We start from the raw sequence: 16,652 nt of genomic DNA, 5'->3' as shown, positions 1-16,652 counted from the left end.
AAAGTGCACTGGTTGCTCGAAAACAATGGAATGTTTAACAGTTATTTGCCTATTCCTGTTATTACTACTTTGACAACACAAAAAAGATTCGACCCGGGTGATACAAAATCAATTATTCGTTTGTCTCGGTAATTATTCACTTTTATCACTTTAAGAAAACTATAATAAAATGATAGGTTGATAAATTAGTTGAGGTAATCCAACAATACTGGTCTGTGTCTTTATTCATGGTTGCCAATCAAGTAATAGCTCGTTGTGTGAAAGAATGGATAACCTAACAATTACAACTGAGTACTCACCGGATTCTTGTACTGGAGGTATATGCAGTGAGGATTCAAGTCAAGAAGAAGAAGAAAAAGACTTTCGTTCACAACGTAGCAAAATCAACCAGTTCCTTTCTGATTTCGGAGTCGATAGCACATGCAATCTAAGAAAATGTTTAGCCAGTTGAAAGCACAGAGCCAAAAGAAACACATATCAAAGGTAAGCAAATCCATTGTTGTATTACTGGAAGTCATTGCTCTTGGGGATGCTGGTGCTTTATGGGAAGCAGTGAAGAATGCCATTCGGCCAGGCTGGTTGATGACGCACTGTCTGTAGAAAACGCCGATCAAAGTGAAACGATCTATTTAAGAGCTCTAACAGAAACATATGAACATGGTATTGGTTAGGAAACACGAAGGCAAGTGCTCTCCATAAAGGCAGATTTGGTTCCATTTTCGAAGCTTCAAGAGTATCTACCAGGCATAACCCGCTATAGAGTTGTATCCGCAAGACACCACATTAAGAAGTATGGTCGTGGAATACCGCTGCCCACTGCAAGAAGTACAAAGATGCGAATGGACTATTCCCAGTTCGATCATTTTTGTCTTTCCTCACGAGTCCTCATGTAATCCAGGACTTGCCTTTTGGGAAGCGTTATTTGTATTTATCAGGTGGTAAAATCATTGAAACCCCAAATGTTATACAAACGATGGTAAACCAGCGCGTCATCGCATCGTACCAGCAGTACTATTTGGAGACTAACTTCAAGCCCTTCAGTGCATCAACTATGCAACGCATCCTGGTATTGTGTTCAACAACAGTAAGAAAGTCTCTTCAAGGACTTGATTATCTATCAGCGAAGGGAACTAAAGCACTAGAAGACCTGGCGACCATTGCTGAATCTCTGACCACTCATGGAAGGGATAATCCAACAACAAAACGATTAGAAAAAGTATTCAAGGAAGGCAAGCAAGATCTCAAAACGACTTTAAGGTAATATACAATCACTACCAATAAATATTTCTTTATAAAGGGTTTTGACTGCATAGTCTGCTTTGTTCATCAAATCTATCTTAGAGAATAAGCGTAAATCATGACCATCTTAAAAATTATGCGTTTTACAGCATGTATCATTAAGATGGTGACCAAATTTGGCAAGGTATCGCCAAAACGGACGCGTGGCAATATTTTAAAATGCCAAATAAATAAAGGCAGTTATAGGAAAAATTTAAAATTTTGAAACCCTTTCTGTTCATCATCTTCCATAGCAGATGATTCGGGTTCATATTGATGCAAGATTGCACTTCGTGTCTTGAGATATTATTTATTCGAGCCTCCGAGCAGTCCCTCTATTTCCTTTGTCCACTGTCCGCGGGGACATTTGACTCGTAAACAATTCTCCGCGGACAGTTAGCAATGGGAATATAGGGATTTCTTGCAGCCTAACAAAACTCTGAGGCACTTTAATATTGGGAATGTATGGATAAGAATTGGTATTATAACTAAAAAGTCAAAAGATAGATTAAAAAAGAAAGGCATGTAAGAAGGCCGACCTTGTCCTTATTGGCACTTCAAGACTAGACAGGCATACACATTACTAATAGCACTTACTCAGGTTTTGTTGTTATTGTTGTTGTTGTTTAGATAGGTCCACGTATCTCTTGCTTCAAGTGTTGCAGAGCACTGTATCACATACGCGCTGAGCGACGTCAAAGAGTTGCTAGTGCCGTGAACAGCTGAAGGAATGGAATCGCAGAACTAGTCATTAATTCAACTTGCAGACATGAGTACAGAAGATCGAGATGACGTGCTGTACATGTACCAGCAAGTGGTTCTCGCTGTGGACGCACGGAAAGCACATTTTCTGAGGTCAGTACAAGACAAAGTGCGAACGGTTGTCTTAAAAGAGCTCAACGATAATTCCATCCTCATTACCCAGGACTGGGCAATGAAGTTCTTGCCTCAAAGATATCGTGAATCGCAAGCAGATTGGTTTGCTAAGAGAGGTATTTCTTGGCACATTAGTGTCATAGTCCGTAAGAAAAATGGTAGAATATAGAGCCAGTTAATTATCCACGTTGTTAAAAATACAAGCCAAAACAGTGATGCAGTAGTATGGATCCTAAAGCATGTACTCACAGCCTTAAAAAAAGGAGCACCCAGAAATAACAAGAGCCTTATTGTGTCAAGATAATGCGGGGTGCTATCATGGTGTTATTATGGTGACTTTATGCCCACTTTTGTCACGTCAAACTGGGATTCTGATCAAGAGGGTCGACTTTAGCGATCAACAGGGTGGCAAAGGTCCGTGCAACCGCAAGGCTACCACCACCAAAGGACATGTTCGGCGATATGTGAATGAAGGTAACGACGTTCTGACTGCCGCTGACTTCAAAGATGCCACTCTGTCCCACGGTGGAGTAAGCGGAGTGAGGGTTGCCCTTGTTGACACCGTAATAGATGAAACAGTCGCCACTCAAGGCAAATGGAAGGGGATTAACACACAAAATCATTTCAGCTACACAAATAACGGGAAAAGTGTCACTGTGTGGAGAACTTATAACGTAGGGAAAGGGAAAACCCTTCAGTGGTCTAAGGCACCAGGTGAGAATCAATATGAAATTATCTTAAATTGCACAACCGCTAGTTATAAACATCAAATATAAATGGTCCTCTGCAATGTTAAATTTTTATTAGAAATATTAATATTCAGTGTTTTTCTTTTTAGTTCAAGTGAGTCTATTACCAATATCTTCGACTGCAATAGAGCTTTCCTCTGGAGATTTTGTGGAAACGTCAAATCAAACGGCTACTCAGCGCCCTGAAGTATCATCGGAGAATGCCCCAGTGGAAGTAGTAGAAGAAAAGGAGAAAGATGAAGGTGAAGCCCAAGACAAAAGTAAAGAGGTATTCCATAATGGCTTATTTTCATGTCCCTCTGAAGGATGCGTCTTTGAATTCCAGAAGAATTCGAATCTCGAATATTATATTATTTACGGCAAGTACAGGATAGAAGAAGAGAAAACTACCCTCATTGATAAAGCAAGAAGGAACAAGCACACAACCTCAGATGGCCAGCTCCACTGTACTGATGTCAGGCTCGAGCTCGACAAAACTTTCGGAAGGCTGGGCTCTGAGGGCGTCTAAAGGCCTATTTACACGGTACGACTTTGTCGCATGCGACAAGCTTACGACAGGCCTACGACATGACTTAGGACAATTTACACGCGCACGACATTTCACCTACGACATGCCAAAATCGCGTGCAATTCCACTCGTTTCGGCCGCGGTCATTGTTTCAATAATTTGCAAGAGAAGGAAAAGAACCTCTTCCTCGCTCCACAGTGATATCATATTCTCTGTTTCCTCATCTGAGAATGTATTTTTCGCTTTGGAAGCAGTCTTCGACTTTCCTGAGGCGACTTCCTCCGCCATTTTGACGCAAGAAAATTTCACCTTCCTCCCCTACTCAGTAGAAATTTGTCACAAAATACGTCATTTTCTATCAATTTCGGCTACGATTGTCGCAGCGTTTAAAAACATGTTTTAAAATCCTACGACATTTTTCGTGACGTGCACGACAGTCGTAAGCGAGTGGTAGGTTTGATTTACACGAGGTAGGTTTTAATTCGTGTCGTAGGCCTGTCGTAAGCTTGTCGCATGCGACAAAGTCGTACCGTGTAAATAGGCCTTAAGAAATCAACGCATTTCAACGAAAACCAAGAGAATTGTCTCGATGAAAAGTTCAAACTTGGCCAGCAGACTGGTTACAAAGAAGATCCATCCTAAGTTGCGAGTGATATGCGTCGTGCTAAAAATGAAAATGGTGAGCGTCGATTTGCTGTTGGCGAGTTTTTATCACCACAGCAGGCAAAGTCGTATTCCTCAAGGTCAGCAGCAAAGATCAAACAGGTGGGATCGGTAGCAGAAATCGATGTACCAGCCATTGATGAAGAAATGGCACACTCCTCAGCTCGTGACAAGATAATTCAAGAGTGCCAGCTTAGTCATCCCATTTTTTATGACACATGCAATCTCTGTCAACTGTATGCCACGAACAAGCCTACTCGTTTCAGTATTTCTTTCCTTCAAGATATATGCACATATTTCCATTTGGACATTGATTCCCTTCTTGCTATACGAAAAGCGCCATACATTGGTCTGATCTATGAACTGATAAAGTCGTGTACGTGCAAAGAAAAAAAGAAACTTTCCAGCTAGAAGTGACCATAGTCTTCGTATTCAGAAAATAGGGACTCCTGGAATAGAGAGACACCAACATTTTTCCAACTGTCTTGATAGAAATAAGTACAATAGGTGCATATGGGCCATACGCGGCTACGATATGTCATTATCCCTTTGAAGCTTTGTTTTAAAAAAAATTGGCAGTGCCTCACGTTTACATAAACATGTTTTAGATCGAAAGGATTTTATAAAGACCAACCTTGCTCTGTCAAAAACGTTGGTCATCTTCTGTATCATTCTCACTTAATGAGCTTCCTGTGTGTAACGCAATCACATACCATCGATCGCACTACGGTGGCGAGAAATGGTAGCATGGATATGTTTTGAAAACGGTGGAGCGGGCTAAAGTGCATACTCTTGGCATGAAACCACTTCTAAAGGTAACATTTTGTGTAATTATAGCCTGGGCAATTCCTTCTGATGTTAAAAAAGTTTTTGTTATTGTTGGGTTGGTATTAGTTGCGAATATGGCCGTTGTAACAACATAGACCAGCAATTTGCAGATACTAGACTATCGAAAATTGCCCAGATTGCCTTGACTCTTTGGCTTCAGGAGAAAATTATATATATATTGAATATGAAGGAGACCTGTTTCGAAGTCTTTATATGATATAAGAGGGAATTCGAGTGTCTTGGTAATGTTTTTCTTAGTGTGACTTGCAAGTCACGTTGGTCACGTAACACGCTTCTTGAGCTCAAATACGCTTATATAAATCGCTCTAAAAATTCGGAGTTTGAGTAGCCCAAATTTTATTGCAGTTTCTAAAAGAAGAAACCTTATGCTTGACAATGGTTATTGTATCAGTTCATGGAGCCATGTAACAATGGCCGATTTTAGTCGCCAAAGTTGAGCTACGTTTTGAGGATTGAAAATTTACCTGAATTAGAAAATTCGTAAAAAAATCGTTTTTTAAGGAATCTTGGTAGGTATAGTATATGTAATAGTACTTAAGATATGTACTTCATAGTTCATTTAGCAGCATGCCCAGCACAAATCAGGGAGAGGTCAGTAAAAAGTATTCAGAGAAAATCAAATCGTAAGAGTCGAAGAAATTAAACAGAGTTCCACAGAGTGGGGTAAGATTGGATGTAAGTAGAATTGATTGTGTATTAGAGAACCGGGAAAGGCAGATCGAGAGTACTTGATGCCTTTCGCTAAGTATAGTGGGCTTGAAAGCACATAGTTTCCTCCTTAAGTGCGACCCAACATTATTCTGAACGTTTTTTTTTTTGCTCAGATAATGTAAGGTTTTCAACATCATTAGTATGAAAATAGTAGCCTTGAAACTGTAATTTCGATGAACATTTAAAATTTACGTTGGACTTCCATTTCAAAGTATTGTGAAACATTGAAGGCGATTGAAAGCGAATGCAATGAAGTTCTCTTAGTTTTTCCGATGATACATGGTTTTTTGCCGCAGATACATGGTAACCAGAAATTAGTGTTGTATGGTGAACAGCTTGTTCTTGATTCATTCCATTGTATGATTTTTGTTCTGATTGTCATGTTTTGTTTACCTATAAAATGTAACACCATCGACCGTGTATTTGCTTCCCACAATTTCTGAAATACTATAAGAAGTGGTTAGGATTTTGAGGCAAATTTATGATAAATTCAACAGAAAAATTGATACCAGTGATAAGGTTTGGTTTGTCTGCGGTAAAGAACTGCACTTGACGTGAAGATTAGCTTTACTTGTTTTATAACGGACATTCAACTCTTTAAAATCATGTTTCGACAGTTCTTCTGTCATCTTCAGTTCTGAATAATATAATATGACAGCTCTGTTATTTACAGTTCTTTCTAGATTCCTTGATCTGGCTAATTCATGTACACTCTAACAAAGAGTCTGTCATGTGACCCTTTAATGTAAAAGCCACCTGATCGTTATGAAGGTTATTCAAGGTCTTTCCACTTCAGAGTACGCCACACTCTTAACTGACAAATTCCTAACCGAAAATTTTGTCTCTGATGGGTGTACCGTGCCGGCAGTGGTATTCCTACTTTCACTTAACTCATATTGGGTTATAATAGCAAACAAATACTGCGTAAAAAAATAAAAAAATGCGTGCCTACAGTTCCACCCACCCAAAATTGTCAGGCCAACGAACCTGATGTCAATCATCCGTGACCAAATGTAGTCATAACATGACATTAGTCAACCCACTCTGTGCAGTGAAACAAAGATTTTGATTGATTAACCCAAGCAGCTGTGACCGCATGGGTCTGAAGCTGCTCGCTTGTGTAAATTTCTAGATCAGGTACACACGGTTTTAGTTCGGCTACATGACTCTCAAACGCCGCAACCTCAAGACAGCTGTACGCCCATGAACAGATTCAAGACCGTCACTCTGTAAGCTTATTGCAGCAGAGATATCAAAAACCGTTGATTCAATCAATTCCTTTTCATATATTTTCTTCCAACATCTGATATCTTCATGTTCTCTACAGGGTATTCACTAGTTAACCATACTGTCACTTTGAATTAACAATTGGTTCATACTTTAGCATGTGCTCTGATCTTCGAGTATTCTCTAATATTTTTATATAACATTTTTATCAAAATGGTAGAAAAAATTAATACAGAATTAACAATTGGTTCATACGTCAGCGTGCGTTCATCGAGATATGAAGTACGCGGGAAGTTTGGAGAGCACAAAAGATGCGTAAGAGTTGCTCGAGGCGTAGCCGAGAGCAACTCTAGCTTCTTGCATTTTCAACTCTAGCTTCTTGAATTTTCAACCCAATGGAAAATTTTTTCTCAAGGGATATGTTCGCTGACGTCGTGAGCGTGCACAATAGGAATATGAAGCACGTTTGCGCAATTGAATTTGATTAGACAAATTTACTAGTTATGTTATAATACATGGTGATCAGATTACAAAATCGGTTTGCACATTTGAGGTTTAACAAAATACCACGTACTGATCGAAAACTATGACTATAAGGCTAGGCAAATATAATAATTAAATATTTTGTGACAAAAGCTTTATTTAAAGAAAAACTAAATATTCCATTTATGAGCGGAAATGTCAGAATTCTTTGCGTTTAAGCGACCCTCGAAATAGACTTGAGTCATTGTCTACTTTGTAGACGTCATGGTCTAAAATAACCATTCAAGGCCAGTTGATTGGCATGCCACCCACTTAATAGTTCATTTAGCAGCATGCGCAACACAAATCAGGGAGAGGTCAGTAAAAAGTAATCAGAGAGAATCAAATTGTAAGAGTCGAAGAAATTAACCAGAGTTCCACAGAGTGGGGAAAAATTGGATGTAAGTAGAATTTATTGTGTATTAGGGAACCGAGAAAGGCAGATCGAGAGTACTTGGTGCCTTTCGCTGTAATCCCTACAATTGACAAACCAACCCAAGTTCGTAGCTCTTCTGCTACTCTTATCAATAATATCTTTATTAACAATCCTGACCAAGTTGTGACCTGCGGAAACATAGTATCTGATATCAGTGATCATTTCTCGCAATTTTGCATCTTAAAATCTGTGAAGGATAAAGTAAAGGTTAACAAATTTAAAGTGCGAAACTTCTCACAGTTTTCTGCTGATTGTTTCAATGCCGAACTTTCCCAAGTGGACTGGAATGCTATTGTTGAAACGAAATTGTGCGATCAAGTGAATGATTTGTTCTCTCCTTTTTACAACAAGTTTAATAAGCTTGTCAACAAACAAGCACCTATGAAGACAATTTCAAATCGTGAAGCAAAACAGCTCTCCAAACCATAGATAACTCAAGGCTTACGCACCTCCATTAAGATTAAAAACAAATTGTATGCATCTGGTGATGTCTCTAAGTACAAAACTTATAGAAACAAAATTTGTAGCTTAACACGTATAAGTAAACAACAAAACCATTTAAAATTTTTCGACTCTAACTTGACTAATGTACCGTAATTTCCGTCCATTTACCCGCACGGCAGATTACCCGCATCGGTCAATTTTTGCAATAACGAGAAAACAATTTCAAAAGATTACCCGCACTGGCAGATAACTCGCACCCAAAAACAAAAGAAAATCGTCGACTCGCACATAGTTCCTTCATTGTTTTTGTTGACAGGATATCCTTTAGTGTGCAATAAATAAATTTCACACTTTTTGTCTTAGCTGTTTCATTGAGAATGATACCACTTGTAAAAATCTGTTCTAAAAAAATCGATATCTCGAGATTTATAAGTCGAAGAAATCCCTTGAAACGGGAAATTACTCTTAAACTCAAGGCAATGCTAGCTAGGAAATTTCACTGATGCGTCGAAAAGTCTTTCGCGTCATTGATTATGCGGCGGCACGAAATTAACCTGTCAGCAAACAAACAAGCTGTGAAATTGACAAGGTAAGAAAGTAAGAGTACAAACAAGATAAGAGCTTTGTTTTCGAGTTTTATATGTTTTCGATTTGCATCGGCTTTCATCGAAAGCATTAAAGTCTCTTATTGTAACGAGCAATCTGTGCGAAATAAATGAGTTGTTACAGAGGTTTTTTTAAAGAGTATCTTTATTGGATCTTATCATCTCTGGTTTTTTCCCGCTTATAGTTTTAAAACTTTACCAGAAGCTTTAAAAGTTATCTTATTACCCGCACCTTCCTATAACCCGCATTAACACCTGTTTGTGGAAAAATTAACATATTACCCGCGAGTAATCGGCCGGAAATTACGGTAATAACTTACTTGCACGCAAACCAAAGAAAAGTAAATCCATTACTTCCATTAAAGATCCTTCGGATTCTGACAAAGTTACCAGAGACCCTATCAGTATAGCTAATGTTCTCGACAAACATTTTGCCTCTGTTGGACCAACTCTAGCAAATAACCTGCCACCCGCTAACTGCTTTTATGTTGACTTTCTTAAGAGAATTAACTCAACTGATTCGTCGTTCGTTTTTAACCTAGTTACTCCAGAGGAGGTAAGACTAGAAATTTCTTGCATACCAAAAAATAAATCTCATGGCTTATACTTGTGTCCGACGCAGATATTAAAGTGCTCTTCAAATCTTATAAGTGGCATTCTGGCGGATATTCTAAAAACATCTATTTCAACTGGAGTTTATCCCTCTAAGCTAAAAATGGTAAAGATTATTCCGATATTCAAACAAGATAATGATACTGACGTTAACAATTATAAGCCAATCACTCTGCTTTCTAATTTCAACAGGATCTTTGAAAAAATAGTGTTTAAAAGAATGGAGTCTTGAGTCTTGCTCACTCCATCTCAATATGGCTTTCGCAATGCACATTCTACTCAGCATGCAATCCCAGATATTGTGAATGCAATACGGACAAATATGAACAACCGTTTATTCTCATGCGGGATTTTCATTGATCTGAAAAAGGCTTTTGATACTGCAGATCACGAAATTCTTTTGCGCAAGTCAGATCACTATGGTTTTCGCGGCATTATAAACATCTGGTTTTCTTCCTACTTGCAAGGGCGAACTCAAACAACTCAAATTGGTCCTCATATTTCTGAAAGGTTAGATTCTACCTGTGGAGTGCCTCAGGGTTCTGTTCTAGGCCCACTGCTTTTTTTGTTATATATCAATAACATACAGGAATCATCAGATAAGCTTAGTTTTATCTTTTTGCGGATGATACAAATTATATTTTGCCCTGCCCAAAGGAAACTTACTTATCAACCTAAAATCGTGATATTTGATGACAAACAGAACAAGAAGGTGGCTCTGGAGTATAAAGATTATGTCAAATATCTCGGGATTTTAATTGAAAAAAATTTGTCTTGGAAACACCATATTGACCATATAATCATTAACGTAAGCAGAACCGTAGGATTAATCGCAAAATTACGACACTTTCTGCCAACGCATACCCTCTTAAATATATACCAAGCTCTTATAGCTCCTTACTTAACATACGGTCTGACAGTATGGGGTCAGGCTTGTAAATCTTACCTTGACAAGCTCCTAAAGTTACAGAAACGAGCTCATCGCTTTATCTACTTTTCTGATCATAACGAGCATGCAATTCCTTTATTTGATAACGCTCATATCTTAACGCTAAAATTTGTTCATTATGAATCTTTAGCTAATTTGATGTTTGACGTTCGAAACAGAACAGCTCCATCCAATATTCAAGATCTATTTCAAGATATATCTAATGTTCATTCTTACAATATACTGCCTCTGCCTCTAATAACTTCTATACCAAACCTTCTAGGCTATCCGTTCAAGCGAATTCCTTCTCTCGGATAGGAGTAAAAGTGTGGAATGCTATATCTCAAGCATTAAGAAATCTTTCCAAAAATGCGTATAAAAAAAAACTCGAACAAATTTTATTCAACATATCAGGTTCACCAGACTCTTATATAGATTTATCTTAGATTACACAAAATGTAAAATCCTGGTAATACTTCTGCTGATCTGTCCTGACTATTTTTATAAACAGCAGCTGTACTTTCAATATTTTAAATTAGGGCAATGCAACGGTTTTTCTTGTTGTTATTCAATACTGTCTGTTTTCCTTCTACATTATTAGTTAATATCTATTTTTAATATATTTTTGTAACTCGGCTATCAAAGCATGGCCCACCTAGATTAGCCTTTGCTAGTTGCAGGCAAGCCCTTTTCTGTAAAATTTAGTTGGAAATTAATAAAGTGGTGTGTGTATGTGTGCTTCCACAACTTTTTCAACTTAAAATCATAAAAGCTATCCACTTTCAGTGGGAAAAACCTACACTTACCATTAACTTTATCATGTTAATTTAAAACTCTCCTTGCAAATGCATACATTGTTCTCTTACCATTGTTTGTTTCGTCCAATCAGCATTTTGTTACACACTTTAAATTGAACTTTGTACTTTGTATTATTCAGAACATTTAACTCTGTAATCACTACAGTTATTCATTGCTCGTTGCCCGTTAGAAGGCCAACCTATGAAGTTTTTCAACTTGTTACTCAAAGAACAGCTTGGCTAAGAACGTGGATGGGAAATGAATTGCTTTTGTAAACCTCGTCTTCCAAGGATCACTTTGTCAGTCAATCATCAACCCTACAGAGTGGCACAAAAGGCGAGTGACGTGTCAGCGAGTGACGTGTAAAAAAAACTACCGTAATTTTACACGTTAGCTGTTGAGGCTTTTCTCAGGGCTTGAAATAATTACAAAGCACCGCACTTCATATACTAGAAGCCTTCATCAGACAACTGTATATGACATTTTGCATTTTGTTCCTTAATATAGAATGGATGAGAAGCATTTAAAAGCAAGCTTAATGAAGTACTTCGGAGAAACAACAGCAAAAGTAACCAAAGAAACAACCGAAGATGAAATCAAAAGTATCTATGCTGCACGGTCAGCAACATATGACGAGGTACTCTAAAATAGTAACATGATAATAATAAGGGTCTAGGAGAAGATGTGGCACATTGCTGTCTGACCCACCGGACACCTGATGCGTCATTCAAGGTTGCGTTTCTCGAATGTTCCATTACTACTAGAACATTCGGGCCCGCTACAACATTCCTAGATCTTAATTAAGGGAATAATAGTGCAGTCTTAGTATAGGTAATCAAAGAATTTGGAGTGCCAATTTGTGGTCTTTGAAAAGATTTACATGTGCTTATTTATTCCAAACTGCACGAGAAAAATCGTGTGATTACGTATTTATAACATACATGAAAAAATACGAGATAGTTTATCATAACCATGCAGAAGCAAAGCGCGCGCATCAAGTGCAAAAATAATTTATTTAAACCCTGCAAGTGACATTTTGCGTGCGGTCAAAACAATCGCATGCGATCAAAACAATAACATACAATGATATTTTCACATCTCTAAGGCGCAAAAAAGTTCAAAATCCGGTTAAACAGTTCAAGGATATTGTGCGGTCTGGTTTGGCACTGAATTAACTCTCTTCTGCATTGAATTACATTAATTAACCAATCAGAACTGAGTAATTTCTCATGTATCTTATTAGCTCAACAACTAGTTTATTATACCTTGTTGCCCAACATTTCTTTTGTTTAAGTTCAAATTTCTTAAAGTAAAATCTCGATTTTGATTGAAAACAGATCAGCTTTTCGAGTCCGTAAAGTTACCGGAGCTCTCGAGGAAAAGGGGCCCAAGGCGACACCAGACTTGTGTCGTCTTTATCGAACATCTCTAATCGTAATAACCGGCTTGAACTTTTTCATCTTATAGGAACATTCAGCGGCGCGCACTTCATATTTCAAGCCACTGGCCGAATCTTTGCATAAAGCCCTTAAAGAAATTTACCAGGACAAACCAATGAATCAGATCAAAATCATTGACGCTGGAGCTGGGACAGGTCTGATTGGAGTTGAGCTCAAGAAACTCGGATACACCAACCTATGTGCTTTGGACATCTCAGCTGAGATGTTAACGGAAGCAAAGAAGAAAGAGGTCTATACTGAATTCATCTGCACGTCTTTGAACGGGCAGCCGATACCTCAGATTAAATCTAGGCAATTCGATGCTTTGATTTGTGGTGGGGCACTCATTACAGGACGTATCGGCTCATCTGCTTTCGTGGAGATGATAAGAATGGTTCAAACTGGTGGGTCTGAGTATGATTTTAGATTGAGGAGCTAACATGTAAAATATTCTCACAAGTTTTTTGCTGGTTTGTTTTTTTTGAAAACTCAAATCATGAGATAGATCAGGTAATGAAAACTCACGTAACACCCTTCTTGATAAATTCCCTTAACATCTGGCATCTGACCTTCAAATCATCTGCTGAGGTCAAATCCTCTCTCTGCAAATTCGCTTAAAGAAATTTTTGATGTATCAAGGTCACGCCCCCAAGCTGGTCTCAACTTCTCTTTGGATGATGTCACAGGTTAACGGTTAACCAACTCTTTGAGTTAAATCTAATGAATACGTGGACAAATAAAAAAAAAAATGGAAACTTCCTATGATAAAACCTTACAAGATCCACACTAAATTCCAGTGCTAACTTCTTTGCAGATGGCGTTCTCTGTTTCAACATAATGAAAAAGGAATTAGAACACTATCAAGAGATGATGACGGAGCTGGAAAAAGCTGGCGAATGGACGTGCATGTCCAAAGAGTCTTCACCTTTCTCTGCAGCCGAGGACATGCCCAGTGATTGCTGGGGGTTCGTTTACAAAGTTTCGAAGCACTAAGAAACATGTATCATGGCAGCTACGCCTAACTTATCTAGGCCACACTGGAAAATCATTGTTTTAGCTAGCTTGAAACATCAGTTATAATGCTGCTGTGAAGTTTTGATGTTTAAAAAGCAAGTATATGAAATAAATCAAACTGCTTAAACTACATTGTCCTGATGTTGTACTTACGTATTTGCACGTGCCGGTGGGCGGCGAGCCCGTAGCCATTTCAAATATTCGTTTAAGGCTTGTGTTTCGTTTCCTGATATTTTTTGTTGTATTTTAATGCAAATTAAAATTTCGAAACTACCGATTCATTTTTCAACATCGAGGAGTTCTCTATTTTGAAAATAAAGCCATTTCTAATTTCGGTTTTTCTTCGCTCGACGCAAAAGGTGTAAAATATGAGCTCTCGTGTGACACTTTATTCCCTGTGCATTAGAAAGATTAGAAAATGTGTTTAGATCAATGTTTACCATTTCAAAATCGATAACCAATCGCTTTAGAAGCGAAAAAAGACAGCAAATGCTTGCATTACTTCATGGCCGCCATGAACTTGGCGTTCCCATCCGAAGCGCTATAAATTTACGTCAGACATTTTGGCTAATAACTTATCAGCGAAAATGGCTACAGACCTGAAACTTGGGAAATATTCTATAATAGCTCACTCTCTATTGCAATCGAGCTCTATAGACAACGATGGAGATTGGCGAAGACTACAACCACCATGAAGGACCAAAAAAATATATAAATAGTAATAATTAAAGATTGGTAAAGTGCGTTCGATCTTTAGTAAAAGTCTTTTTTATTTTATTGATTGCGCAGAGAAAAAAAATCTGTCTTCAGCTCGAGACGGCCAAGCAAACATTTGCATGTGAGATCGAGGCTATTTATGCCACATAGCCAGCTAGCCAGCCAGTCCAAAATGGCGCCCAATGCCTGAGGGACTAGTCCATAAAACCCTCGAGAGTGATTTCCTTAAAAACGGCACGATTAGTATGCGTTCCCCAACGTCGAGCGCAATTATAGGACGAGGCAACATTTTCTCAAAAATTAACGGCTGCATGTAAACATATATACCGTGCGCTTTCACGCGAACGGAATCGAAATAAAGGTGTTCGACTTCAAGTTAATAGACTCTGCGGTTATCAAATATTTCAACTGAGACAAAACTTAACAAGATTTTTGGCAGAGTAGATTAATTTTGAAATCTAGTGCATATGGTACTATACAAAGTAAATCTCACAAATGACATGGAATGCATCCTATCGTTTACAGTTGTTTTTTTTTTAAGGTCATTAGTGTTCTTACCCCACAAGTTACAAACTGGAGAAAAGACTTCAAAGTTAGGGTTTTCAACAACAGTTTAATGATCAGGAGGACACCTTCGAGAGCATCACAGAGTACATATATTCGGACTGACTGACTGAATTACGTACGTACTATCGAATTGACTGACCCACTTAAAGACAAATTAATCGTCAGCCTGGTTGACTTGCCAGGCAATCAAGTTTTAACTTACTTCATGTTTCTATGTAGAAGAGCGAGAATAAATGAGTTCAAGTCCATTTTGCAACACTTTGGATTTTCACGACATGTTACCTTAAAATAAACAATAAGCAAATAGAATAATTAAATCTTACGAGAAAAATAGAAGACCCTCGATGCTGGGCTAACCGTACGGTAAAAAAATAGTGAAGAACTTGTGAAATATTGAAATTTTTCTCTGCGAATGTCATGTTATCACTCACATTTAGGAATATTCTGAGCAGCTCCGTTTTCTTCTGAACAGATTCCAGCAATGCAGATGTAGCGGTCTTATAAATGAAATAAATCTCAGAACCAGATTGAAATGACTTTATAAGTGCAGGATTGATATCTGTGTCGTGTTTGTTAACGCCTCTGTTACATGTTCAAAACTGAACATTTAATGTTTGCAATCACTAAATATGTACAAGGTGTTCAAAGGTGTAAAGTATACAAAGGTCCGTGCAATAATATAGTAATACATGTTGGTGCAACGAAGCATGTGATACATAGTTGTGTAACATGTTCATAAAACGTTGGATATACGAGAACACTTTACCTGCTTTGAACAGTAAATTTCGTAGGCTTGAAAGAAATCTACGCTCTCCGAAAGAACGCTTCCAATGTTAACGTTAGAAAATTCGCTAGATGTAATAAAGAAAGAAGAAGTCACTTACAAAGACAACTGAAACGTGTGTTAGAAATACAATTTGGTCCTTCAACATATTTCAGATTTATGCTGTTATGTTCTAAAGCTATCTTGGGGTATACCCTACGGTATACATGAATGACAGAATCCTACGAGCAAGCGTTCGAGTTATCAGAACTGGGATTTGCATCCATTTTTGCAAGCTTTCTCTGCAAATGTTTTAGAAAGTTCTCTGGATAACCTTGGAATTCGGACTAGCATAACTTTTAAACGATACTTGACATAAGGGCGTAACAAGTGGCAGCTCTGTTATTGACAGTTCTTTCAGAGTCTGTCACGTGACCGTTTAATATAAAAGGTACCTCATCGTTATGAAGGTCATTCAAGGTCTTTTCACTTCAGAGAACGCTACCCTCTTAACTGACAAATTCCAAATGAAATTTTGTCTTTGATGGTGTGTACCGCGGCAGCAGTGGTGTTCCTACTTGCACGTAACTAATATTGTGTTGTAATAACAAACAAATACTTCGAAAAAAATGTGTGCCTACAGTACCATGCACCAAAGTTGTCAGGCCAACGAGCCTGATTTCAATCATCCATGACCAAATATAGTCATAACATGAGATTAGTCAAACCACCCTGTGCAGTGAGACAAAGGTATTGATTGATTAACGCAGTCAGCTGTGACCGACTTGACCGCATGATTCTGAAGTTTCTCGCTTGAATACATTTCTAGATCAGGTACACATGGTTTTAGTTCGGCTACACGACTCTCAAACGTCGCAACCTCAAGACAGCTGTGCACCCATGAACAGATTCAAGACCATCACTCCACAAACTTATTGAAGCAGAG

At 38.2% G+C, this 16,652-nt stretch overlaps 1 protein-coding gene across 4 annotated transcripts in view; it reads left to right on the top strand.

The window, feature by feature from the left end:
• Positions 1 to 13,789, top strand: part of LOC113671136 (methyltransferase-like protein 27) — a 26,332-nt gene extending 12,543 nt beyond the window's left edge. The window contains exons 1-4 of one of the 4 annotated variants that reach the window (XM_089193939.1): positions 7,671 to 7,784; positions 11,714 to 11,843; positions 12,674 to 13,049; positions 13,460 to 13,789. In XM_089193939.1, the coding sequence (XP_089050065.1) occupies positions 11,715 to 11,843; positions 12,674 to 13,049; positions 13,460 to 13,638 (684 nt within the window). In that variant the 5' untranslated portion in view covers positions 7,671 to 7,784; position 11,714 and the 3' untranslated portion in view covers positions 13,639 to 13,789. Of the gene's footprint in view, positions 1 to 7,670; positions 7,785 to 9,783; positions 9,991 to 11,345; positions 11,543 to 11,713; positions 11,844 to 12,673; positions 13,050 to 13,459 lie in introns of those variants that run through there. The other 3 variants (XM_089193936.1, XM_089193938.1, XM_089193937.1) reach the window with 3 other exon arrangements.
• The last annotated feature ends 2,863 nt before the right edge of the window (positions 13,790 to 16,652 follow it).

This window comes from Pocillopora damicornis, chromosome 14 (assembly GCF_964200805.1).
Source record: "Pocillopora damicornis chromosome 14, jaPocDami1.2, whole genome shotgun sequence".
NCBI classification, from domain to species: domain Eukaryota; kingdom Metazoa; phylum Cnidaria; class Anthozoa; order Scleractinia; family Pocilloporidae; genus Pocillopora; species Pocillopora damicornis.
This window is presented reverse-complemented; position numbering and strand designations above follow the sequence as displayed.